Here is a 27,877-nt window from a genome sequence, read left to right as displayed (position 1 = left end):
TAATGGTAGAATGACTCCTCACTTCCTCTGGAGATGCTCTACAGGAGAAGGTGGAGATGGGCACATGTGCTGTGAGTCATTGAGTGGCTACTGCTGCCACAAAAGAGGAGGCAGCAGGGGCGAGTGTGAAGTGGCGTATCGGGGGGAAACGGCGCCCAGGGCACCCCCCGCCACCCCCTCGACCCCCACATACTTGGCTGCGGCGCGGCGCCCCCCAGGCAGCAGATCGCGGCGGTGGCGAAGATTCGGCGGCGATTCGGCGGCGGGCGGGCCCCCTGCCCCCCCTATCGTTACGCCTCTGCGAGTGTGTGCATACACAAAAGCAGGTGATATCAGCTATTACTGCCTCCATTTGTGGGGGAAAGGGATAGAGGGCATTTGGTGCATTGCCTCAGAAGCAGCTAGTTTAGATGGCTTTTTAAAAACGGAAGAAAATTGTGGTGAATAGGTCTCTCGGTGCCTGTTAGACATGAAAGCAAGATGGAACCTCCATGAATACCAGCTGTTGGGGTGAATAAATAGGACAGAACTGTTACTTTCACCCTCTTCTTAGGAGCTTTCCCGAAACATCAAGCTGGCTGCTGTTGGAAAACAGTGGCCAAGGTGTGTTGGAGATCCAGCTCCAGATGGCATCAACCTTTTGCACCAGCCACCCTAATGACTTGCTAGGGGCATTAGGAGTAGAGATAGATAGGGTCTCCTTCTCTTTCCTGTTTATTTCTGCCTCTATGACCCCTCCATTGATATAATGTACTCAGGAACTTCCTGAGAGTGACTTCCTTCTTCTTCCCAGAATGCTTCTAGCTCTCTCTCTGAGCACAATGCTTCTATAGGTCTCTCTCTCTCTCCGGCCACCAAGTAGCCAGTGGTTAGAAATAGGTTTTCCTATCATCATGAACTTCTGAATAAAGTAGATTAGTTTAACCTTACATGACTCTCCATGCTTATCATTTACAAGCTGTTGCCCCTGAGACCCTGTTAACTTATGTTGTAATGGGAGTGAGTAAGCTCCTGAAATACTCTGCTATACAAGTAATTACCCCAACAAGGTGGACCTCCTTTGATCTGATCTAGCATAGAAAATTCTCATATTCTGACTGTGCTGTTGTATGGATTACTGAGCCAGCTAATTCAGATGATGCACATTTTAAATATGCTATACAAATGGCATTATTACATGAACAAGCATAACAATTTCTTCCAAGCTGTTTCTGTTAAAAAGTCATTAATCATAGCTATAAATATAGAATGTATATATGCAGCTATACAGACATATATACACAAATAAGAATGCACCCATGCAGCGCAACATTTTTATTAAGTTCAATGGCAGCTTAGACAGGGTTTCCGGTTTTGCCCCACAAAAATATTCTCCCAAAATAACACATTTCACCATGGAAACAATTGCTCATGGCAAACTAAGCTTCTTTCAGGATTCTGGCAGGAACAATACAGGATGCTTTAGTGAGTGCACAACTCCATGTGAGTCATGAGAACAAGGCACAGTTCTTTTCTCAATTAAAATAGCACCATCTCCACTTGCTGCCATGGAGAGCTGTTATTATGGCAATGAACCAAGTCTAGCTAACAAGCACCCACTCCAGAGCAACACATTGAAAGTCAAAGTATGGCATGCCCAATCAGAGGATCACTTAGGTAATTTTGGAGCCTGGATCTAAAGGCCTGGGGAGCTCCCCCCCCCGCTCCCCCCCGCTGCAAGTTAAGCATCATCCCCCTAGTCTTATCTCACATATTTCTTTCCCCACTCCCCCCTCTGTCTCTGAAGCACCCGGCACAGGTCATTATCACACTTGGCCGCCCAGTGCAGTGCGGGCCAGCAGTGATCACACCACCCAGGACAGATTAAAGAGGATTGGGGGGGGCAGGGAGTGTGGAGGGCCTGGACTTTGGTCCTGAAGTCCTGGAGTAAGACCACCACTGTGCCCAATCCAACAGTATAATGGTGCTTGGGATGATCAGATGCAGATGGGTTGCAATCTGGAGTTTTGCTTTGCACCTCGAATATTTGTTGATTCCATGCATTTCTACGCTACTTTTCAGCCAAAACTATTTGCCTCCAAAACAGATAGATACCCATCGACATGCCTGTGGATGTGTAGGGGATGTGGTCAAGCAAGCTCGGAGAGGTGGCATATGTTCTGACTGTATGCATGCCACACATGGTAAGCAGGTAATAAAGGACATGCAGAGCGCGTTATGTCAGATTACCAAAGCAGATGAGCCAAACCCATGCCCTCTATTTCACAGATCAAAATAAGGATACACTTGTAACAACCAATTCTCACATAAGAATTACTGCCCAAACTCTTCCCCTCCCCCTCCATTATTACACATTGTGGAAAGCTATATGCTGAGTACTGCACAGTGCCACCGGGCACCCATGTCTGCTTTGCACCATATCTAGAGACCCAAAGCATCCAGCCTCCGACTTGGAGATCTAATTTCTAGAGACTCTAGGGAGGGAGCTGAATCTTAAAGAAGGATGGCTCTAGTGACTCATGTGAACAAAAATTGAACAAGCCATCTCCAAGAGGAAAAATAGGCCAAGTATAGCAATAGTAATTTACCAGGGACGGATTCCAGAAAATAGAGACTATCACTAGAAAATAGGGAGAGCTTATGCAGATAGATTCTATCAAGTAAACTTTAACTATGGTAACAGTTAAGGTCAACCCTAAGACCTATCAAGGTATGTAGATTTTGAGAAAACCTCCAGTGACATATTACAAAAGTGCCAGTCTCATCACTAAAAGGTTGCCTGAAAAGGAAAGCCTACAGCTCCTTCCTAAAAGGTATGTGGCTAGGTAGGCAGCCCTTGGCACAGAGTTCCACAAGGAAGGTGCAAAAAAACAGATGCTGTAATTCACTGGCTCGACAGTATACAACTATATGCTGAACCTCAAATGGCAGAAGAAGCCTATAACAGGTCATCTTCAGACCAACTTACATAGGTACACAGGGTGATCTTATATGAAGGCCGGCCCTTAGTCCATCTAGCTCAGGACTGTCTGCTCTGATTGGCAGTGGCTCAGCTCTCCGTGGTTTCAAACAGGGGTCTTTCCCACCCCTGAAGGAGATACTCCATCAGGTATCACTGGTAAAGCAGGAGACAAAATGTAGCCAAAGTTTCTCCCACTTATTCTTTCCCCAGTCCACTCACCCACTTACTCCAATGAACAGGAATCCAGATATGGTGCTGAGCAAGCAAAGCAGGGAGGGCAAATCAATGGACCAATGAAGAAAAGGGCTACAGTAATTTTAAAGGTATATAACTGAACCCTGGATTACAATTTGCTGACCTAGATGGCTCCTATTCCCTTAATAGAAGTACATAATTTTAGATTGTGAGCCCTTTGGGGACAGGGATCCATCTTATTTATTTATTATTTCTCTATGTAAACTGCCCTGAGCCATTTTTGGAAGGGTGGTATAGAAATCGAATTATTATATTATCTTGTTTACACAGTCAGACAGGTGTTATTGACTGGTTTGTTTTATCCAGACATCGAGTCCTTCCCAAGGACCTGGGATGGCTGAATTTTATTGTCAATTGTTATAGATATCGTTGCAGAATATAGGCTGTTCCCAGTAAAGCTGCTTTTTGTAATTGGCTGATGGTGATTTCTGTGGCCCCTATGGTGTTGAGGTGCTCTTCAAGGTCTTTTGGAACTGCACCTAGGGCGCCAATTACCACTGGGATTATTTTGGTCTTTTTCTGCCACAGCCTTTCAATTTCAATTTGTAGATCTTTGTATTTGGTGATTTTTTCTATTTCTTTTTCTTCTATTCTGCTATCCCCTGGTATTGCTATGTCGATTATTTTGACTTGTTTTTCTTTCTTTTCGACAACAGTTATATCTGGTGTATTGTGTGGCAGATGTTTGTCTGTTTGTAGTCGGAAGTCCCATAATATTTTTACATCTTCATTTTCTACCACTTTTTCAATTTTATTGTCCCACCAATTTTTGGCTACAGGTAGCTTGTATTTTTTGCAGATGTTCCAATGTATCATCCCTGCTACCTTGTCATGCCTTTGTTTGTAGTCAGTCTGTGTGATCTTTTTACAACAGCTGATTAGGTGGTCCACGGTTTTATCTGCTTCTTTACAAAGGCGGCACTTGCTGTTTGTTGTGGATTTTTCTACTTTTGCTCTTATTGCATTTGTTCTTAGTGCCTGTTCTTGCGCAGCCAGTATTAAACCCTCTGTTTCTTTCTTCAAGTAACCATTCTTAAGCCATTGCCAGGTCTTGGTGATGTCTGATTTTCCACTTATATTGTGCAAATATTGACCATGCAGTGGCTTATTTTTCCATTTTTCTGCTCAGTTCTTGACTTGTTCTTTCTTGTAGGTCTGCTTTGTTTCATTGGTGTTGAATAGTTTCTTGTTATTGACCATTTTAAGTGCATCTTCTTCACTGTCCTTGATATATTCTTCAAGGCCTCTTTTCTCCTCCTCTACTGTTTGATGGAATTATTATTATTATTATTATTATTATTATTATTATTATTAGGAATTTTGGCAGGTGCGTCTCTCCATGCAAGGTGTCAGAAAAGCTGCATCTGCTAAAATCCCTTCTTCTACACTGTAGATATAGGAGTCGTCTCGGTCACCAAGTAGCAACCAATAGTTCTGCTCTGATATATTACTGACTGATGAAGCAGGAGATGAAGCAGTTGTGGTACACTTGTCCTCCATTGCCTCTGGTCATGCTAAGGATAATCTGAAGAAAGACTTCTCTGAAACCACCACCCCCCACCCTCCCAAAAGAGGTTATTTTATAAGGGCTTCTATCCTTTTCCATCTTAGAGAATCCAAATGAGTAAAATGTGATAAATATCTTTTGAACACGTAAATTCAAAACATGTAAACAGGTCCTAGTTCTGAATCCCATCTGTCAAATGCCCATCCATAATATGGCTGCTTGTTTCTGTGAACTGTTTCTTATACAACATTTCATTGGGGTTGAAATGTTGTATAAGAGACCATTTCGTGCAGGGATCCTATGCCTTTAATAGCAACAGTACAGCAATAGGTAAAATTTTTTCCATCACTACATGTCAAGATGCTTATGTGCAAAATGTCTGCTTTTTATGCAGCTTTTGAAGACATAGCCCTATCAGAATAAAGAGGGTAACTTTATATCTTTCTCCAACATCCATATTTTTCCCCAGCTCACTCATTAACAAAATACAATTTTCTGTACATACAGCCTCACAAAACCCTACTCTCTCTTTTTATAAGGAAACAAGACTGCCTGCTAAAGGAACTTTAGAGACTGAGCCTTACCAAGTTTACTCAGAAGTCCCATTTGTTTCAATGTGTGCCTTGGTTTTCTGCTGAGTTTATAATTTGAAATAATGAAGCCAGCAACCACTCTTAGATCTACAACACTATTTGCCCCTCACAGCTCTATACACTTGTATTCAAGGCACTTGCCTTTAGCATCCTGAAAGCATCTCTTTGCCCACTCAGTTTTTCTGGTGTGTGGGTTTTTTTTAAAACACCTTTATATAACCACAATGGCAATTTGACTGGATAGTGCTGGGCAAGCAAAATATGCATAAGATTATGAAATCATATGCAAAGCATCTCAGTTTATTATAAAATGGGCATTGTTATATTAGGCCTTTGGAACACTGTGGGTAACCTCAGCCTAACCTAGTATGATTTGGTTCACTAATGGTGCTTTTGCAACTGGTTGTCTTGTCCACTCAGTTCCATTGCTCCCATACGAGAATCTGACATTTTGAGTCTATCTGCAACTGAGTTACTGTCAGGGCATTATGGGCAGTAGCCATTTTTGACCCACACACCCTGCACCCAGACATGCAGTGTTGACATGGAGGACCTGCATTTTGAAGTCTGGGAAATATGTCTGTGCACGCTGGCAGGGCCGGTTCTAGAAATTTGGGGGCGTGCTGCAAAATTAGGTTTGGGGGCACCTATGTCATTTCCTTTGGGCTAAAAAGTGGAGTGGCTGTCAGCACCTTGATCCCTTAGCTGTTCCTCTGCCTCAGCTAAGTTGGCAACAATCCAGAACAAAGCGGGGGGGGGCAACGGACAAGAACTAACAACAGCATCCAAGTAACTTCTCCTTTCCTCATTTTTATTTGCCTCCTTTTCATTGCAGGGGTCATCCAGTGAAGCTGATTGGTAGGAGTAGTAGGATGGAGACAAGGAAGGACTTCCTCACACCGTGTATTGTTAATCTAAGGAATTCAGTGTGCAGAACATACACTTTGCACTCAGAAGGTCCTAGGATCATTCCTAGCTTCAAGGTTCTCAGGTTGTAGAGCTGGGGAGGAGCTACGAGAGCTGCTGCCAGTCAGACTAGACAATACTGGACTCGGTGGACCAAAGTGCAAGGCAACTTCCAATATCCAGGGGAAACTTATGAGATAGAGCCCCTGTTTTGCCTGCAGAAAGTACCAGGTCCTTCAGCTTTCCACAGCTGGTGTCATCCTCAGCTGCCCTGTGGCTCCTGCCTCTCCTCCTCTCTCATTATCGGTGTAGGCTACTTGTGGTTTGCCATGGCACGGAGCTGTGCTGCGGCGACACACAATCAAACAAATGGGGTTAGCGGAGCACACTAAAGGGGGGGGCAATTAAGCGGGCAGGCTTGCCACCAGTTGTTGAGCAGCTCCTGGCGGCTCACAAGCAGGGTGGGAACCAGCCTGGGCTGGTTCTAGAATAGATTCGAGCCCTGTCATGGGATTCAAGGCAACTATGTTCTGCATTGTTGCCAAGTGCTAGACCCAACTGGGTGGGAATACTCTTGCATGAGGGCACTTTTTAGACAGAAGCAATAGATAGTCTGTGTTGTTGGCGCCATCAGAGTGAAAAGCAGTGATGATCACGTGAAAAGTGGTAATCTCTTTCTTGCTGGTATAAACTGCGGCTATTTCATAAGGAAGATGTGAATGTGTACTCTTAGACTGCAGGCTCCTGGACAAAGGCTCTGCTGCTAATACGTAGTGCTGGTACTTAATCAATGTTAAATGGTTGTAGCCGCATTAGAAGAAGAATAATCGTAGATTCCAACTCACTAATTAGGTGTGAATTGTCAGGTATTGCATGTCCTTTACTCCCAGATACATGTGTTCACATGACCCTAAGTGGGAGATGGCACAGCTGAGAAATGAGCCCCAAGTGTGAATAATTTAAAGGTGGATATCTTTGTTTAAAGCTAGATAGCTGATCTTTAAAAACAAAAACAAACAGAAAAGTAAAGGATTGTTTATCATTCCACACATCTTTAAATTATCACTACAATTTGCCCAAAGCAGGGTTCAGAATTAATTGGGAGCTTCCAATTTTGATAAGAAGAATGGTTGACCTAATATGCAAGCCCTGTGGAGATGGGAGGGACTTACAGCACCATTACTCTGGTCCTGGAAGCAGCCAGGCTGCTGCCGTAGAAAACCAGGGTTGTGCTACAAATGCTACTGCATAAATGCATACAGTTGTCCTTTGCCAACTGTGGGTTTCCCAATCGCAAATTTGGGTATCCGTGACTGGGAAATTGTGGCAGGCCTCACCAACTGCGACCTGAGTATCTGCAGTTTAGTGATAATTTTTGGGAATTGGAGGGGGGATTTGGGGGTCAGAAGGTCATTTCCGGGGGTCAGAATTAATTTGGGGAGTGTTTGGGGTGATTTCTGTGGGTCAGGGGGTGATTTCCAGGGGTCGGGTGGTTTTTTCTATTTTAACTGTTGTTTTCAGTCTTTTTGCGACCATAATTCCCCAACACCCTGTATCCCATTGGTTTTAATGCCTTGTCAACCACGAATTTGCCAACCGGGAGGTTTTCCAGGAACTGAACCCTCACAGTTGGCGAGGGACGACTGTACTTTATTACAGTCTTTGGCCGAACAACACAGAAACAACACAGAACATAGCAGAAGTAGTACAAATAGTACCAATACATAATGTCAAAATCTTCATAGTACTATTAAGTATAACTTAAACCATCTCAGACCTACCTTACACGCAGTCGCTCAGAATTTGGCTACACACCGTGTTATGGGTGCATAGCAATCAGCTAAAAGAAAAGAGATTTATTCATCGTCCATTCTATCAGGCATATTTAATAAGAGAAATAAGAATATACCAGCTTGACTGGTGCAGAACATCTGCACGCTAGTACTGTATTGCTCTCCTTGCTCCCTGCCACAGTCCCCTCACCTCAGAGACCTTTTTCACTCTCACCTGAGCCCCAGATTCCCCTGCTCCTGCTCCTCCTCCTTCTCACAGGTCTGGAGTGGCTCCCAACTGGAGCTCCCAACTGGAGCCATCCCTGCCTGGAGCAGCAGCAGCAGCAGCAGCAGCAGCAGTGTTGCTGCCACCACCACCTCTGACTGTGCTTGACATCTACGCGGCTCTGTACTCCAGGCAGCTCCAGTGTGCCACGCATGTGCATGCCACGCATCGCCTTAGCACTTTATATATAGTGATAAAATGAACAATATAAAAGTACATGAGTCCCAGACTCAATGGCCTGCCCACAGATACATATAAAGCTGTTAAAGGGAATTGTTTGATACCTCTCCTCCAACATCGCAGATGGGAGCACATTAAACTGTGCAAGGGAAAAGGCTCTTCTCTGAGACAGAATAGTTAGATAATGAGCTGGTCTTGGATAATCTGTAAAGTTACCAGGGAGATTTCTTGTAGAGATCAGTCCCCAATCACTCTGCTTTTCAGTGTCCACTATTTGTTGTTTTATGTCCTTTAGCAGCATCAAGTCCCAATGGCATTAAAAATTGTGATGAAAACCCATGCTTGCCCAGCATATCATAAAGGCGTTTATGCCAACTAGATTGAAAAACCATCTTCCAAGTGGAGCTTGGCCTTTCGAACAGAAAATAAATTTAAGCCAAAAGTTAAATACAGATAGCCAAACTTTGGCCTTCACTCTTGTTAGGCCAGCTTCCGGCCATAATATGGCATTGCATAAGCATCTAGGGACCAAAAATATAGCACACAGAAATGTGGATTGGACTATCTCTATTTGTTTAAAGTGCATTCATTCATTCATTCATTATTTATTTATTTATTTGATTTACATACTGCCCTTCCAAAAATGGCTCAGAGCGGGTTCAAAGTTGATACATTGTCCACCTCTGTGGTGGGGAAAACTTTAATATAGTGTAGCAGAGATACTCTTCTGGGTATTAGTTGAAGCATGTTCACAATGGGCCCCCCAAGAACAGTTTTCACAGAAGACCGCTCCCAGATATTTATAAGTCCTTACTAGATCAATTACCTCCCCATTAATCTGCCAAACAGGCTTAGGTTTTTTGGCAAAAATCATAGTCTTAGACCTTTTAGCATTGATGGATAGTTGCTCCTCTTCACAATATTGGGCTAGCCTGCATAAAGCTCTTCTCATACCGACAAGTGCTCTAGATAAAATAACCACATCATCAGCATCAAGTAGTATCAAAATAGGTTTACTGGCTAGTTTGGGAGGGGATGTTACTGCAGTTTTCCCCATTCACAATAGGAAGAAATATGGTAATGCTTGTAGCACAACCACAGTTCTCTACATTGATGCTGCCCATCTCTGTAGGGCTTGTGCATCATGTCAGCAACTGTCATTTGGTCAGAATTATGAGAGGTAAGGAATCATATTTCTAAGGAATCCCTTAAAATCAGGTGCTAGTGTTTCACTCTTCTTCACTTTCTCCTAAATGGGGCATGTCACCAACACAAGAAACAGAAAGGACCCTCAATTGGAGGAGAGCTGGTCTTGTGGTAGCAAGCATGACTTGTCCCCTTAGCTAAGCAGGGTCTGCCCTGGTTGCATTTGAATGGGAGACTTGATGTCTGAGCACCGTAAGATATTCCCCTCAGGGGATGGAGCCGCTCTGGGAAGAGCAGAAAGTTTCAAGTTCCCTCCCTGGTTTCTCCAAGATAGTGCTGAAAGAGATTCCTGCCTGCAACCTTGGAGAAGCCACTGCCAGTCTGTGAAGACAATACTGAGCTAGATAGACCAATGGTCTGACTCAGTATATGGCAGCTTCCTATGTTCCTAAGCAAGGGAAATATGCAGTAGCAGGAATTTAATTACCACTGGATTAATACACACACCCACACCCACACCAGGAATTAACTGCTATCCTTCTGTTTTGTGACATCTGAACCAACTTTCTGTGTTATTATTCAGCTGGGTAGCTGTTTCACCCTGAGCATCTTCAGACAAATTGCTACCATCATTTTTCTTGAGCAAGAATGCAAGCAAGCAGCAGGCATGCCGGGCTGTGGAGGAAAGGTCTTTATTATAGCCAGTGTGGGGCCTGGGCTTCATGCTGACTGTGGAGCATCAGTGACACAGCTCTGTTGGTGGGGCACCCGACTGTGTCCATTAGGATTCTGGCCTCTTTCTAAGCCATTAACCAAAAGCCATTATGAAGAAAAGTTTCTTCTGAAAGTACTTGCAGATTGTTCATCAAGTCCTTGGCCCCCATAATTCTTCATAAGGCAATGGGCTGGCAGAGGGTGAAAGCAAGGAGAAAGCAAGCCCTCTCTGGTGTCCGCTGGAAACGCCTGCACAGTGAAATGCAGAGTCACCCTTGCCTAGCATCTTCGCACACTTGACTTCACAGGCTGAATCCAGAGGAAGTGCAGCCACCAGAACATGGTGGCCAGATTGCAGGGGTTTGCCAGAAGAACCTGACTCCAGGGGTGGCTGTTGTTGTTGTTGGTGGTGGTGGTGGTGGTGTGTGTGTGTGTGTGTGTGTGTGTGTGTGTGTGATTTTCTATGTGTGGTGAAGTCCCTTGGGCTTCTTTACTGGCTTCTTTGCTTTCCTTTGTCTGCACTAACCCACAAGTAATAAGGGCAACATTTAATTTATGGCAACTCTATCATAGGAACAAGCCACCCAATGGCGCAGTGGGGAAATGGCTTGCCTAGTGAGCAAGAGGTTGCTGCTTCGAATCCCCGCTGGTATGTTTCCCAGATTATGGGAAACACTTATACTGGGCAGCAGTTATATAGGAAGGTGTTGAAAGGCATCATCTCATGCTGTGCGGGTGGAGGCAATGGTAAACCCCTCCTGTATTCTACCAAAGACAACCACAGTGCTCTGTGGTTGCCAGGAGTCGACATTGACTCGATGGCACAACTTTACCTTCTCATAGGAACAACATGGGCTGATGTGAATACTGGGATAGTGTCACTGCCTAAGCCCTTTCTCATGATTGGATTATGGGGATACCCCTGCCCTGACGCTGGGTGGGAGCCCCACGACGTGGGCTCGGGAGGTGAGCTTGCTGCCATGGTGCTGCTGGGAGCCTAGAGGCTCCCGGCAGTTCTTGCGCACAGGGGAAACCAGGCTGGGCTTCCTTAGCCCAGTTTCCCCTGTGTATGAGAACAGCCTCATTGTAGCTTTTAGGAAAATAGAACATGGCTGATCTGTGTGACTATTGGGTATAACAGTGGAATGGTCCAGGACTCTGACTTGATCATTAGGCTCTGCTTCGATAGTGTTATTGGAGTTGTCTGTTGTCATTTTAACAGAATCTTATGGTGCTGGCTGGCGGGGCCATCACTTATGTAAGAGAAATTCCAAGTGAATTGTCCCGGATGCCTAGGCAGCTTTCCTTAATGGCCAATACATGTTTCTTAATGGGAGATATCTCGAGATCTCTTTGAAACGTAGAAAGCTACCAGGGGTTCGAAGAGGTGACCCCCCCCCCAGGGGAGGGACTGATGTAAGGTGTGGGGGGGAGCGATTGGGTAGTGAGGGAAGGGGCAGGGAGAGGGATAGGAGGGGGCAGGGAGGGAATGGGAGGGAACAAAAGGAACAGTAGTTTGCAGTTTAAGACAGACTTAAGGAGAGGTACAGAGACCAAGCTGAGAGCTGACTGATGGCACCTTATGGTGCAAAGGTGTCTCTCTGGGGATCTGATGCGGGACAGCAGATCTGCTGTCTTGCAGGAGTGCGCATACTGGCCAACATTCTGTGCAGTGGAAGGTCAGCACTGGGGGGGTGGGGATGGGGCAGAGGCGTATCTAGGGAAAATAGCGCCTAGGGCAAACACTGAAATTGCGCCCCCTGTCCAAGCATCTGACACCCATCTTTCAGATACTTTACCATAATATCAGCTGAAAAATACAAGTCAAGCTCGTTAATCTTTTAATATTTCAAAAACTATTTGGCAGTGGACTTAGCCAGACCAAAAAATGCTGGAAAACTACACATTTCAGTATGCTGGGGCTCATGAAATACCCAAATACTATGTGGAGATGTACTTGGAAAACTAAACAGAAGTGCCTGTCTAATTCTCTACTATGCATTGTAGCATCACCATTACATAAGTTTTAAAAATCAATGGAGAATTTGGCTTTTCCCAGATACTCTGAAAATAATTAAAGGATATGCAGAGTAAACTGTGTCACTGCTTGGAATATATTCTAGTCTTTCAGAAAGACAGTTAAAATGAGAGAAAGAGAGCAAGAAACTCCCAGTGGGCCTTAATATTAAGGGTTTCACACTGATTCAAAGACAAACTCACCATTAATAGCCATATTAGCAAGACATCACATTTAACTCACTTATCACAAGAAGCAAAGTAAGAGCAAATGAATACAATCCTAGCTCTTAAGCGTCAGCTCAGTATTCACAAGCCCCGATTCTCTGTACATAGTGCCAATCTGAATATGTGTACAGTGTCTTATATTATATTTTTATTATTATTATTTTTACCTGTAGCCCCTTCAGGGGGCTTCCTAAAGGCTGGGGTTTTTTTTTTTGCAAAGATTCCCCCTCACCCCGCTGGCCTCTAGGGCCTCGCAGGGACCATTTGAGCATGTGCAGTGGCCATTTTTAAAAATAATCTTTTTTTAATTTAAAAAGGCCACTGAAAACAAAATGGCCACCGCGCATGCTCAAATGGCCTCTGCAAAGCCTGGCATGACCTAGAGCCTCACAGAGGCCATTTGAGCATGCACGGTGGCCATTTTGTTTTTGGCAGCCTTTTTTAAAAAAATTAATTTTACAAAATGGCGCCCCCATTCAAGTGGCGCCCGGGGCACGTGCCCTGCCTGCCCTACCCCTAGATACGCCCCTGGGGTGGGGACCTGCTGGGGTGGCTGCACAACATGAAAGGCAGTTGTTGCAAAACGGGAAGTTGTTCAGTGACCTAAAACAGCACATGAGCGCCTGCGTCATGCTACTTCCATTGTTTTCAATGGGCCTCTATCTGATGTTCTACTGGTATATTTATAAATCAAATATACATAAACAACCATAACTCAGTAGTGATGAGTTATGTTATAACTCAGTCCTAACAAGCTGGGGCGGTGTGTGTGTGTGTGTGTGTGTGTGTGCGCGTGTGCCAGCCAAAAGAAGCAGCTCAAGTTGCTCCTCTCTCTCTCTCACCCGGCGCAAGAGCTGGCTGGCCATTCATCAGGTAGAGCTGTGTGGTTAACCGCCCCAAAGCAACTGCCTGATGTGTTGTGCAGAAGCCCCAGGGAGGAGAGCTGGTCTTGTGGTAGCAAGCATGACTTGTCCCTATAGCTAAGCAGGGTCTGCCCTGGTTGCAGACTTGATGTGTGAGCACTGCAAGATATTCCCCTCAGGGGATGGAGCCACTCTGGGAAGAGCAGAAGGTTTCAAGTTCCCTCCCTGGCTTCTCCAAGATAGGGCTGAGAGAAATTCCTGCCTTCAACCTTGGAGAAGCCGCTGCCAGTCTGTGAAGACAATACTGAGCTAGATAGACTAATGGTCTGACTCAGTATATGGCAGCTTCCTATGCTCCTATGTTCCCAGCAGGTCTTTAAAGCCGACAAATGGCCAGCCTGCAGGCAGCATGACTCTCAGGCAGGGCGGGGGAGAAAGGAGTAACCCAAGCGGCCTCCTTTGGCACCTCCCTGGCTCATCAGGACAAGCCACTTCTACCATCAGTCTCCAGTGATCTCTCCTCCAGAGGAATCCAAAACTTGGGTCGCATAGCACTGCCCAGGGAACTTCTCACCACTCAGCAACATGGATAAGACCTCCGAGCACATGGTATCCTGAAGACAGTGCTGTCACTCATCCGACTCTGCCACTATCCTTTGGTGATCCATTAATCTGTATGGTTTGATAGTTTTAGAAAGAGTGGGATTACTAGGAGGATGAGAAGTGTCAACAAAATTCAGACTATTACTAGACAATGCAGTATATCATCTCAGCTGTCACTTTCAGAACTGTATTTGCAAATGCTTAGCAGAAGCTGTCAGTGGCTCTCTTCCCTCCCTGTTGTTTCTACTGAATTTTGCAGGTTTCCCCCCTTATATGGTCTCCTTTCACTCCACGTTAAGAGTCTAAGGAGCTCTCTCACAATCGGTGAGAAGAGCTTCAGGGCGGTCTGCAGGGAAGGCGGATTTAACTTACCTTTCCTGCAGATGATCTCCACTACTTCCCTGGGCAAGCAGATCACCAACCCAGACGACTGGCCACTCGACCGGCACTTCTGGGGGTTGGGGTTCCAGGATGTGTGACCTCATGTTGCCCCCCCCCCGCACAAGTGTGCAGTACATTATTTGGATCCCCCCTCCCCTGTGTGTGGCTGACACACAATCAAAAAAATGAAGTTAAGGTAGCACTTGCTCCCATAAACTTAATTTTAGAGGGAGGCTACTTAGGCGGGTTTGCCGCCGTGTCGCCGCCAGGATCAGGCCCAATTCCAGTGGTTCACATGTGCGTACAAAACCGGGCTGGGCTGCCTAAGCCTAGTTTTGTACACGCATGCGAATAGCCTCTAAGAGTTGCATAAAGAGTCTATTTAGTTGCAAACCAATATGCTTTAATTGTTATAGCAGCCAAATAATATGCATGCTGGTTGAGGAAGCATGAATTTCAAAACGAGAAACTTGATTTAAATCAGCCTCCCTTCCCCACCGCCCATGTGATTTATATCAATTGTTTAAATCACCTTGATTTAAATCAACCCACTCTGAACTATTGATTATTCACTTCCCTCTTTAATACATGTAAGCAAGGGACTAAACCGCCCAGAGAACTCCCGTTCTGGGCAGTATAAAAATGTGATACATACATACATACACCTTTCTCACTCACTGTTGATGTGTAATTAAAAGGGAATTCAGTTAATTCATAAATGAGTGATCTCTTCTTATCTGATACGATGAGGTCATTCACACAATTAAAAACTGTGTTCTACCCGGGTTTGAGAGCTGTGTGTGTTCCCAATGTTTGGTTGTGTGGAAACAAGGTAAGAGGAAAATCTGGTTAGATGTGATTGTGTGGAAGCAAGGTTAGAGGAAAACCTGGGTAGCTTTTTCTCCTACCTTGCTTCCACACAATCACAATCACCAGGTTTTCCTCTAACCTTGCTTCCATACAACCAAAAATTGGGAGCACACACAGCTCCCAAACCCGGGTAGAACATAGTTTTTGAAGCTATTCACATGCAAAGGAAAACCGGGCTAAGGAAGCCCAGCCCAGTTTTGCATGTGTGTGTACACCACCGGGATTGAGCCCGATCCTGGTGGCACCTTGGTGGCAAACCCCTCTGGAGCCACCCTCGAAAAGGAGATTACGAGAGCAAGTGCTGTCCTAAGCCCGTTTCTGTGATCATCTGCCAGCCATTAGGAGAGGAGAGCTGGTCTTGTGGTAGCAAGCATGACTTGTCCCCTTAGCTAAGCAGGGTCTACCCTGTTTGCATATGAATGAGATACTTGATGTGTGAGCACTGTAAGATATTCCCCTCAGGGGATGGAGCTGCTCTGAGAAGAGCGGAAGGTTTCAAGTTCCTTCCCTGGCTTCTCCAAGATAGGACAAGATTATTTTTTTTGATAGGACAAGATTTTTTTATTGAACCAACAAACTACCAAAGCATACAGTACGTTGCCAAAGCACAATTATATACAAAGTGGTTGTTTGTACATGATATATCTACAAAGATTTACACACAAGGATTTGGAAACCCACAAGGTTATGAAGTATATGCAGGTAGTACTGTAACTCGGGGGTGGGGGATTTCAAGGCACATCAGGTAATCGGGGCGGGGGGGTTACGTCCAACGTCCATTTCCACAATTTGTTCCATTGCTGTTTAGGAGAGATACTCTTGTCTTTTTGCACATAACCCTACAAACTTTTCCAGAAGAGATTTACTGTCTCATCTGCATGAACCTCTTGGTCGCGTCTTCCCTCCCTATTCCTGTGCAGGAGCATTGCATAAATGACATACAGGTTTACTAACCTGATTACGAGAAGGGGAACGTTCCAATTCCCTAGTATGAGGGCACCCGTTCCGTCCCATTTCCTTGAAGGTTTCTTTCTGGGACCTCAAAAGGAGGTTCTATCGCTCATACCTGAGGTTAGTTCTTCCCAAGTCTGTTTTTCCAAATCAGGCCAATCTAACAGCTTGCTTACTCCCTGCCACACTCTTTTGGCTACCACACACTCTTTTAAGAAATGTGAGTGGGTTTCCCTGAATGTTTTGCCTAGCTTACTAGCTTTCTGTTTGCAAGTGATTTTAGGGCACTCTTTCTGGTCCTCTGGGAGCCATGGCTTAGCTGCATTAAGTGGTAGTACTTGATGGTATAAGCGCCACCTTGTTTCCCATAAATGGAAAGGGATTTTTTTCTCCTTAAAGAGAGCGATAGGGTGATCGGGTTGCAACAAGTACTGTGAAGTGCGGTGTTTGTAGCGTTTACGTTCTAAATCAGGTTTTAAGAAACCCACTTCTAGAATCTCTCCATAAATTGTTTTCCTTAGCTGCTTAACTGAGGAGGATCCTTTAAATAGATCCGGTTCAACCTTCCATTTTTTAAGTGTGAATAACAAATCTCTCAAGTAGTCCGGGTGTTCTCTTTTTAATACTTGTGTGATATTACCATTGAAATATCCTTTCCCCCACCATGCTATGCCCCATGCTGACTTGCGCCAACGCAAAGCGAAAAGCGAGACCCAGGTTTTTTGCAGGAGGTTGGACATATTATGGACATTCATGAAAATCCAGTTTCCAAAATTGTAGGACGTGAATTCAGTTACAAAATGGGGTTGCAGGGCAGGTAGGGCTAGGCCTCCCCATTCAACTTCCTTAAATGCTACCGCACGGGCCAAAGGGAAGGATGCTGTGTGCTATACTAGACGGAAGATCTGGCTTTCAACTCGATCGAGCAGGGGAGGATAGACTACCGCCAGGTTATGCACCAGGGGTATCAGGTAAGTCCGGATGTAAACCGCTTTCCAGTATATGGCAAGGCTCCATTTTTTCCACATGGTGATTTTAAGCATTACTTTTTCTTCCCAATCTATCTAATCCCTCCCCCAGACTTTTTCCTTAATCCCATATTCAGTCCCCAGAATGTTTACTGTATCTACCCACTTCAGTTTGGACTCTGGGGCCCCTTCGCTTTTACATTCAGAGATGGGTAGGCACGAGAGTTGCTGGCATCCAGGGTCCATTTTAACAAATATACTTTTGTCAGCATTTAATTCTGAGCCCGAGATCTTGCCATATTCCCAGAAGACGTGTTGTATTACAGAGATTATCTTCCCGAGATAGCGCTTGTCTGCAAGCTGTGGACCAATTTAGGGGCCACTTTCGCCAATCTATTATTTAGGATTATAGCAAAGATTCTGTAATCGATATTTGTGAGGGTTATCGGTCTCCAGTTTTGTGGTAAAGTTGTGTCACCTTTCTTGGGGGGGGAAATTAAGAGGCCATCCCCAAAGGACCTATTTAAATGCCCATTGTCTAGGACAAAATTAAATAATTTTACTAAAACTGGTAGTAGCTGGTCTGCGTAAATCTTATAGAAAGGCCATGTCAGACCATCAGGCCCCGGGGCTGATGTGTTCTTTCCCGCTGAGATAACTGCTCTGACCTCTTCTATCGTTACAAGATGGGTCAAAGAGCTTTTTTCCCCCTCAGTGAGGGAATAGCCGAGACCATATTCATTCAGACTGCAGAACCTATCTAGATAGGATTGAATGTCCTTTACAGAAATATCCTTCAATGCATACAAGTTTGTATAAAACTGGGCCATGATGTTTAACATATCGTAGGGGGTCGGCCATTAGTGGGCTACTTCCATCCAATCGCAGGCCTTGGAATGTCATACTAAATGCATGCATCTTGTAGGGATATGCGAAACGTTTCAGATACAAAACATTTTGTACCCAAAACAGCCTGTTTCGGGTGTTTTGTAGACAAGACAAAACACCCATTTTCCAGATCCAAAAGTCTTGTATACAAAACAAAACGTCCCTGTTTCGGCTACAAAACGTTTTGTTGTTTCGGACCTCCATTTTGTGGTGATCTCTGAGTCAGTCTCCATTTTGTGTTTGACATCTCTTTGAATTTCCCACCCTTCCAGCCTTCTGATCGGTGACCTAAATCATGGGCTGACCTGCTGACAATTCCCTCCTTGTTCCCCATTGGCTCTTTTACTTCTTGCCACTCTTTACTGACCCCACATTGGCCAGGGTAAGGGTTGCTAACCCGTGAGGTGCTGGGTTCTGCTGTTTCTGTGGTGTTCTGAGTGTAGATTCTCTGGTAGCATATGAGAGTGGATTCTTGTTTTTCACGGAAAATCTCATATGCTACCAGAGAATCTACAATGAACACCTCAGAAACACAAAACCCAGTACCCCAAGGGCTTGTGGGTATGGGGGTGGTTGGCACCCTATGTATACTACACAACCCCTCACTCTGGGCAACCCCAGTGCCTCCCAAGTGGAATTATGGGGCTGCTGAAACCTCAATTATTCCCTATGGGAGAAATCTTAAAGACACGTAAACTTCAACAAACCACAAAAGATCAGCCCTTTGCCCAATTCCTTTGAAATAATTCTGGAAGTTTCCTTGCCCCCATTGGACACTACCACCCACCACACTCTGCTCTGGGTCATCCCTTTCCCCTTGATTTGAAGCGATACATTTGCTGGAATCCCCATTATTCCCTATGGGAAAATTCTTAAAGATGTGTAAACTTAAAAAAAATTCACCAAAAAAATCAGCCCTTTGCCTAATTCCTTTGAAATTTGGGTGGTAGCTTCCACCCATTGGACACTACCACCACCACCCACTCTTTTTGCCCTGGGACCCTTTTTAAAAATCCAAATCAATTCGGATTCGGAAAATTTGGCTACAAAACAGGACTGATTCGGATTCAGAAAATTTGGGTACAAAACAAAATGGGGATGTTTTGATTCGGATACAAAACGAAACAAGAAAATTCCAAAATGCACACCACTAGCATCTTGTCCTTTGCCCACTCCCCCTTTTCAACTACAGATCCTTTGAAGCGATACCGCTTATTTTCTAAACGCCTGTGCCGCAGCTCATTTTGAAATGTCCTGATTGTCTCTTTGTAGCGGCGGCATGATTCCACGTCAAAGACTTCTCCCCTGTTCATCTTATCAACAATTCTCAGATGTTGGGTGATCGCTTTCTGATAATTTTTGACCCCTATCTTATATGTCTGGCTGGTCATTGCCCTAGTACGGCAGCCCACCCTCTTTTTAAATGTCTCCCAGGCTCCCAAAAAATCATCTTCTGCCTCTAATAGCCAAGGGGTCTGTCGCCTCAGTTCTGATAAAAGGACACCTTTGAGATATTCATCACTTAACATTTTTGGGTGTAATCGCCACAAGGGCTTACCATGTGGAATTACCAAGATAGGGCTGAGAGGGATTCCTGCCTGCAACCTTGGAGATGCTGCAGCCAGTCTGTGTAGACAATACTGAGCTAGATGGACCTATGGTCTGACTCAGTATATGGCAGCTTCCTATGTTCTATGTTCATGGCTGCTTGGTGCTCTGGGGAGCGGGGTGATGCACAGCGAGGTGTCCCGGCACCCTGACCACCCCCAAGCTACCAGCAGCAGCCGGTAATCATCTGGTCGGGTGCTCCGCCCACCAAAGAGGGAGCCCTTGATAACCTGTGGGGAGGTAAGCTTTTTAATGCTTCCTCCCACTGCTTGTGAGAAAGGGCTCTCTGATGGTGTGAATGACCTCAATATATCAGATCTATGTACTATTTCCAAAAATGCTGAAATTTGAGGCTCTTATGTATGGAGAACTGGAGTGCCTGTAGAAAAGTGGGAGGTATTGGACGACTCCAGGTAAGCCACAAATATGTCAGTGTTCAAAAAAATCTGAAGAAAAAGGACTCTAAGGCCTTAGGAACCAGAAACTGCCCCATGTTAGTCAATGGGACAGAATGTTCATGAGCTCAGAGTGCAAGTGGGTGGAGGTAATGGAATTCTGTGGCAAAGGAGAAGGACTTGGGGTGGGGGGAGCAGGAAATTTCAAAGACTGAATAATACTCCCTCAAGAGTCAAGACAGTCACAAGCCCTTCTGCTTCTGAAAAGGTAAGGTGTATAAAACTCCTTAGTTTTCTCACCAGGCATTTATTAGCTGTGTCATTCTGAGGGGGAAGGGTGTTGAGAAGAAGCTGGGACTAATGCCCCCCTCCGACAAAAAAACAACTAGAACAGAAAAAAGAGAAGTTACATATGAAGTAAGACCCAGGTTAAAGCAGGCAGTCCTGTCTTTCTTGCTAACCCGCTCCCCCGCCTGCCCGCCCCCTGCTCAGTCACAGGCTCAGGTAACACTTGCACACTAGGGATATAGTGCAACATTTCTTGCAGGTCCATTCTTGTACACATATATCTTGTAGCTGGGGAACAATCAAGTACAACACATTCTTTACACTCTTTACTTTTTATGTGGACTCCTCCGAAAGGCACATGAACTGGGTTAAATTAACTTTAATTTTTCTCTGTAGTGAATGAAGATCTTTGATATGATTCATTGTACTCACTAAGTTCAGTTGTGGGAGTTGCAGTACAACCAGTGAGCCCAAGAAATGGGGAACCTTCTGGAATACAGAGTTAGTTTGTTGGACTTCACTAGGAACTGAATCTTAATTTCAAAATCTGGACATTCTTCTTCTTGGATTGCTTAGCTAAATTGCATTGCTATACACACAGTGTACAAGTTCCTCTGATAGTTTTCTGAGGCTCTCAAATAAACAGCACCCTGGTCAGCAACAAGTTGTACTGGAGGATCACTCTGTCAAGAGGGTAAGCGTGGAGGCCCAAAATCTCATTATCCTATTGGCACAGGTGCTGTTTTACACACTCTTTCCTCACGCTATGGTTGAGAGGGATGTATGGCACTACCCAGGAGGCCATTTAACCCAGAGATTAGAGCATAAGAATAGCCCTGCTGGATCAGGCCCAAGGCCCACCTACTCCAGCACCCTGTTTCACACAGTGGCCCACCAAATTGTCCATTGCTTACCCTTACCATACAGGTTCAATTTTAAATTAGTAAGCCATCTCACTGGAACGCCATTACCAAACTGCAGTGATTTCCCTTCGAATATTAACCATTTAAAACCACTGTTATACTACCCTGCATCAAGCTTCATCAAGTGCCACCAGAAAAAAAGAATGCATAAGGAAAAAGGGATACTATTTAGGGTGGAAAGGGTAACTATGCCTCTAGGTCAGGGAGGAATAGGCAACTTTGGCTCTCCAGCTGTTGAACTACAACTCCCATCAGCCCCAGCCAGGGATGATGGGAGTTGTAGTTCAAAAACATCTGGAGAGCCGAGGTTGCCTACCCTTGCCCTAGGTTTTAGACCACATCTGAGTATTCTTCAGGCTCTACAGACTGAGTAATCCTTATAAACAAGGAATTGGCTCTATGAACTCAATCTGCATATCAAAGGCACAGATCATTTGGCTTAAAAAGAGGGTGACTTTAACCTATGTTGATAACTGTGCTATAATTATAAGATGCACAAAAGGAAACAACAAATGCTATTAAAAGCACTGATTTGTTTGCAGTTTAATCTTGTATTTGTCCAAGGAAAGCCTTGTCCATGGACAAGCCTACTGCCTCTCACTGGAACCTCTTTGCCTCATGCTAGTGACAGCTGAAATGATGTTCTTGTGGTTGATCAATGCAGCTGATGCATAATTCACATTTACACATCTGCCTTTTGAGGGTTGTTTTTAAGGATTGCCTAAGCTATGGTAGGGAACGAATTTTCAATACTAGCCCTGAAAAATCTTTGGAGTGTTTCTGAGCATGCACAGAATACAGAATATTGAAGAGAGCTGATCCATTGCGGAGGGCTGGTCTTGTGGTAGCAGGCATGACTTGTCCCCTTAGCTAAGCAGGGTCCACCCTGGTTGTATATGCATGGGAGACTAGAAGTGTGAGCACTGTAAGATATTCCCCTTAAGGGATGGAGCCACTCTGGGAAGAGCAGAAGGTTCCAAGTTCACTCCCTGGCCTCTCCAAGATAGGGCTGAGAGAGATTCCTGCCTGCAACATTGGAGAAGCCGCTGCCAGTCTGTGAAGACAATACTGAGCTAGATGGACCAATGGCCTGACTCAGTATATGGCAGCTTCCTATGTTCCTACAATTCCTTCCTTATTCAGCAACCTTAGAAAGACCTACCTGCCTTTCTAACAAAGGGCTTTCCATGGCTCTGAGCCATACCTGAGTCTAGACTTTCTTTCTTTCTCCCATTATGAGAATTCTAGAAAGGTCAACCTTCCATATTTTGAGTCATTTCACACCTTGCACAGAAACAAAGCAATGTATAGCACCAAGTGTAGACTCCTAATGAAAGCCTGATCCACACATGCACACCACTACTCTGTCCTTGCCTACTTTGTTCAACTCACAGCTGAATGTGCAACCGAAAATACTTCATTGGAAAGCACTGCATTTAGGGCAAAACCCACCCACCCCAGGAAGGTTCTATGTCTCCAGCTCAATCTGCGATGCCTCATCTAAACCCCCATGCATGTGTGAACCAGCCTTGAGTGCTATGCACCGAGATGATGGATGTGTTTGCAAAGATGTCGTTTGAGGCGTGCAACTCTCTGTGGTGCGTGCCGACAAATGTGATGCGTGAACTGACGGGCTTTGGGGCACTTCCGTATTTTCCTAATATATTTTAGACTTGCGGTCCTAGCCCCTCCCCTGCTCGTCTTTCCTGAATTTCCACCAATAATACATTCAGGGGTGAAGGAGTTAAGGCAGCTGAATCCCTCTCTCTTTCTCCCTCCTCCTTCCTCCTCTCCTCCTCCTCTTCTTCTTCTTTCAGCTTCACCATGTAGGCAAACGGGCCCCCTTCCCTTTTTGCATGGAGCAGGTTCCTTGACGTCAGATCTATGAATATTGCAAGGAGAAGCCGGATTGCGAGAGCGACGGCTGCTGCTCGATGTAGGCAAGAAGGGCTCTATGCTCGGGTGGACCGCGGCGGCGGTGGTGGCGGCGGCGGGCAGGAGGCGCTGATTGCCGCAGCTTTGGAGCAGGAGGAGAGCAGGCGCTTGCTGGCCGAGCGGGAGCGCGGAGGAGGCCGGCCGCCGTGCGGCCAGCCGGGCTTGCTACTGCTGCGCCGAGAGGAGGAAGTTCTGGGCTGCGCGTTCCTTCCCCACCACCAGGAGGTGGCCCCTGGGGAATGTGACATCAGCACGAGGCACTGGGGCAGGAGGAGAGGCAGGCTGCCGGGGAGCTCCTGCGCCGCCGCCGCCGCCGCCACAGCCAACTCGCTGCCCGCGCCCGTGCCCGCGCCCGCTCCCCGCCTTCTGCCGCCAGCCAGCATGTCTGCGAAAGAGCGACCCAAAAGCAAAGTGACCAAGGAGAGCGTCACCCTGTTGCCTTGCTTCTATTTCGTCGAGGTGAGTCGGGAGCGAGAGATGGCTTCTGGGCAGCAGCGGGAGCATCAGCCTGCTGCTGCAGCCGCTGGGGGAAAGGAGCGTGCCAGGGGCCGCCACTCTCTCGCCCCTTCCCTGGCATTTGCTGCCCTGCCGTGGAGAGAATCCCCCCCAAGAGAGAGCGCAGATCAGAGGGACGCCTCTCTTTTCTCTGCCCGCCCCCCGCCCCGGCGTGAGTGTGTGTGTGGTAGTGACCTCTCAGCCTCAGCAAGGCTGACTTGTGGGGGCTACATGGGTTTTGTATTTATAGGTTCTTCCGTTTGGTGATGGGGACTTCCTTGCCCATGATGTCTGGCAAGCATGCCCGAAAACTGGGTCTCCTGATCTCATCTTTAAGCAGTGGAGGTGGGGGGAGTGGGAATCTCTTTTCCTCTGGAACTGTTTACCAGGAAAGGTCAGGCTGATGCTTCAAACATCACCAATGTGTAGAATGCTCGTGCCTTGAGACCCACCTCTGTCTTCTTCCACTCTTTTGGGGGAAAATCATTCCTAAAAATTGAAGGGAATGTTGCAAATGGAGGGACAGCTTCATGAGATCATATCACGTGCCCACCATCACCCCAATAGGAGGGCATGTTTCAGAGAAAGAGGGTTATGGTGTGTGTACATGTAGCGTGCATGCGTTGTCTAAGAAAGTCAGAAGGATAACATGTTAAGCAGGGATGTGGGGAGAAGAGGAAGAGGAAATGTTTGTAGATTGTGAGATGATCAGTGTTAGATTGTTGTTGGATTGTATAGGTGTATACCTGGTGGGTGCACAGATATATGAGATATGCCTGGATGGTGGTTATTTCTAGAGGTGGGTGAATTCATGCTGTGTATATTCCTAAAAGCAAAGAGGTTATGAATGTATTTTTTCCCCCTGTTGAAGGCTAAAGATCTGTTATGGCTGATGAGCTGTGATCTTATTGCAATTCCACAAGTACTTGTTGTTTTCACTTGGGCACCTTCTGGCAACATGATGTACAGGGGATTTGCACCATGTTTTTTAACAGCTGAAGAGCAAACATGGGTTTCAGATTCATATTTTTGTTGACAGCTCAGTAAATGAGCAACAGATCTTTTGGGGATGAGGCTCATGAGAAAAGTAGTGATGGAGCAAAGCAACCTGTTCTTACTTAAGGGGTGATTTGCAGGACAGCTTTTAGAAGTTGTGAGCAGGAAGCAATAAGCTCCTCACACATGACATCTCTGTTCTTTCTCATAGATGGGTACTCTGTTAGCATGCTAAGGTGCCTCTGCCCATGAGAGTGAATAGCCATTTCACTCAGCCTATCAGACGTTGGTTGCAACAATAATAGCAAATAGAGTGGTTTAAATTGGCTATTAATTTTAAGCATCTGGAAAGCACAGATTGTGAGAATGGGACTAAAGAAGTAAGGATGTAGAGGTGCTGGTAACTGATGCAAATCAAAAATGATTTTAAGAGGAGTCTTAGATAAGTGCATTAATGTGTGTGATTACTCAGAAAAGCAGTGACAAAAGAGTGTCTTAAGCAGGGCTGCACTGCTCCCCACTCCCACCCCCGTTGTTGCTGAACTACAACTTCCATCATCCTGACTATTGACCACTGTAGTCAGGGATGATGGGAGTTGTAGTCCAACAACAGTGAAGTTGTGCAGCCCTGGTCTTAACTATACATTGCAACACAGGTATATTTAGCTGGGAAGTTATCATGGATTCCTCAACTTCTGAAAGGTGGAGACTAAGTTCTCATGTAGATGTTTAGTTCTCCTGAATCACTTATTTGTTCCTCATAAACAAGAAATAAAAACTCATTAGTTAGTAAATATGTCAGAGTATTTGGAGAGAGAGAGAGAGAGTCTGTCTTACTCATGTGGTGAAAATATAATATAATAGTGGATGGAGTGTCCTAAGTAGGCCCATTCTGACTCTTTTGTAACAGCAACATGTAAGAGCAACATCATCTCCTCTGCACTCTTTCAAAGTTGAAGGAAATGGATCTCTTGCCATTTGAAAAAATATCATCACTGACAGGTGCTCCCAGGAACAACAAAATAAAAGGATGTGCAATATGCAAGTAATTGGAACCATTGCTTTCAGTTGTGCTTCCTTCACTCAACTAAGTGGAGGAGTTGTTGGAGCAATGGAACTAGATGAGAAGATGGGCATGGGGGCTATGGGGCATCATGTCACTGTGCTTCAAGTCCACAAGTGGCATCCGGTGAAGCAGAGTGAGTTGTCATGCATTTTTGTTTTTCTATTCATTATTGTGAGAAAAGGGGAGGAGATATGGATTTGCTCTTCTAATATTCTTTTATCAGCACATATGAGTAGGCCACTTCAGTAGAACCCAGATGGGATCACTCCAAAGCAGCTTCTGACAACCATGACTTCATCTCCACCCAATCACTAGCTCATAGCATTGTGTGCTGGGTAACCAAATATTAAGACTTGCTGCACCAAACAATGAAAACATCCCCTGCTAACTGGGCAAAGAGGCACCTTTTACCGTGGTGATTCTCTTTATTTAGCAGGGGGAGAGTAACTGGCCCTATCCACCCCCAGCACAGTACTTCCAGTGACTGTTGCTGGTGTGTGTCTTATGTTTCTTTTTAGAATGTGAGCCGATTGGGGACAGGGAACCATCTTATTTGTTTGTTATCTCTCTTTGTAAACCACCCTGAGCCATTTTTGGAAGGGCGGTATAGAAATCATATTATTATTATTATTATTATTATTATTAATAATAATAAACAATAAAACACACTGCTGCCTGTTATTCCACAAAAGCCAGCAGAAGAAGGAAAGCAGCCAGAGAGATTGGAAGGTGGGAGCTAAAGAGAAATAGGAAAGTGTGTGGCTTAGGTAACTGCAGAGCATGAGACCAGCAGGGCATAAGAAATGTCAAGATACTGTATTTGTATGTGGAGGAGAGAGAACTTTCTTAAATGACACATCACACAAGGGAAGGTTCTTGAGTAATTCTACATATTATTATTAAATAATGAAATATGCCCTTAATAGGGATTATCTTTTTTGGATTTTTGTCATTTGTGTGGCTCTAGGCAGACACTTAGCACTTTCAACACTACTCTAGGATGATTTACAGCATTCATGACGGGAAGGAGACCAACTAGATTTCACGAATAGTATTGCTACCCCAACCTCCACACTCACTTACACTTGTCTTTCTGCAACCTGGTGGATGGGGTTGCCTGTGGACAGGCCAACAGGATTTAGCAGATCTCAGTATATGCAGGCCTTATTTAAATCAGGCGACTTTCAAAACTCCTACCTAAATATTATATCAAACATAACATGTTTGAACATCGGGTAAGGCTTTGTGGATTTATCAAGGCAGAGAACTGTTAGGCAGAGGTAAGATTAGTTTAGGAAAACATAACATCATTTCAAGCATATAAAAAAGGAAAAGAGTAAAATAGTATTCTTCCTGTAGGCAGGAAATCGTTTTATTAATGGAGATGCATTACATCATGTGAAACTCTCCAGCACATGCACGCGAGTGCAGATCCCCACTAAGCATTTGAGGGGTCGCCCCTCATTTTATTTAACTCCACCTACCAAACCCATATCTTCAATCCCCAAAACATATTTTTCTCTTCCTCACAAGTGTATTTCCTCTGTGAGGAGTTGCTTCTCAAGCTTTCCCTCTGCACACACACATCCCTGTAGTCTGAAGGGGCACAGCTCCTTGTAGCTATAATTGAGCGAAAGGGTTCAAAGAACCCGGCCCCCGCTCCTGAGGGCCCCCAGCTCCACCTCTCCCTGTTTCCTTCATTATCTCCCTCACTCTGAGGGGCTGCCAGAGAGAGGGGTGAACACGGGGCCCCTCTCCCCTAGCTACACCCCTGCACAGCCCAGAGACAGATCTGCCACCAAAGTGAGAACAGGGCTTAAGTTTAAGTTCTGCGTGGTAGACATCAAATTAGGCTCCCTATCTGAAAGGTCACAGACCTTTCACAGACTTATTCTTATATAGCAAAAGCAAGCCTTCTTCCAGTTTGCCAGAGGTTATTATAAATATGGAGGAGGAGCATGAAGCTGGTCAGCAAAGTCTTGAGCCAAGCCTGACCTCCACTATGAAGGAAAGGTTTTCATTTGAAGATGGAATGAGGCCACAAAATCCCTTGATTATGGTCTGCCCACCAGCTTATGTTCA

General features: G+C 45.2%; 1 protein-coding gene across 1 annotated transcript in view; it reads left to right on the top strand.

Moving 5' to 3' along the window:
* Positions 1–23,051: 23,051 nt before the first annotated feature.
* Positions 23,052–27,877, top strand: part of PLPPR4 (phospholipid phosphatase related 4) — a 61,287-nt gene continuing 56,461 nt past the window's right edge. Inside the window, exon 1 of the mRNA XM_053248928.1 lies at positions 23,052–23,697. Within this exon, the coding sequence (XP_053104903.1) occupies positions 23,188–23,697 (510 nt within the window). The 5' untranslated portion in view covers positions 23,052–23,187. The remainder of the gene's footprint in view (positions 23,698–27,877) is intronic.

The sequence above is a fragment of the Hemicordylus capensis genome, chromosome 4 (assembly GCF_027244095.1).
Source record: "Hemicordylus capensis ecotype Gifberg chromosome 4, rHemCap1.1.pri, whole genome shotgun sequence".
NCBI lineage: Eukaryota > Metazoa > Chordata > Lepidosauria > Squamata > Cordylidae > Hemicordylus > Hemicordylus capensis.
This window is presented reverse-complemented; position numbering and strand designations above follow the sequence as displayed.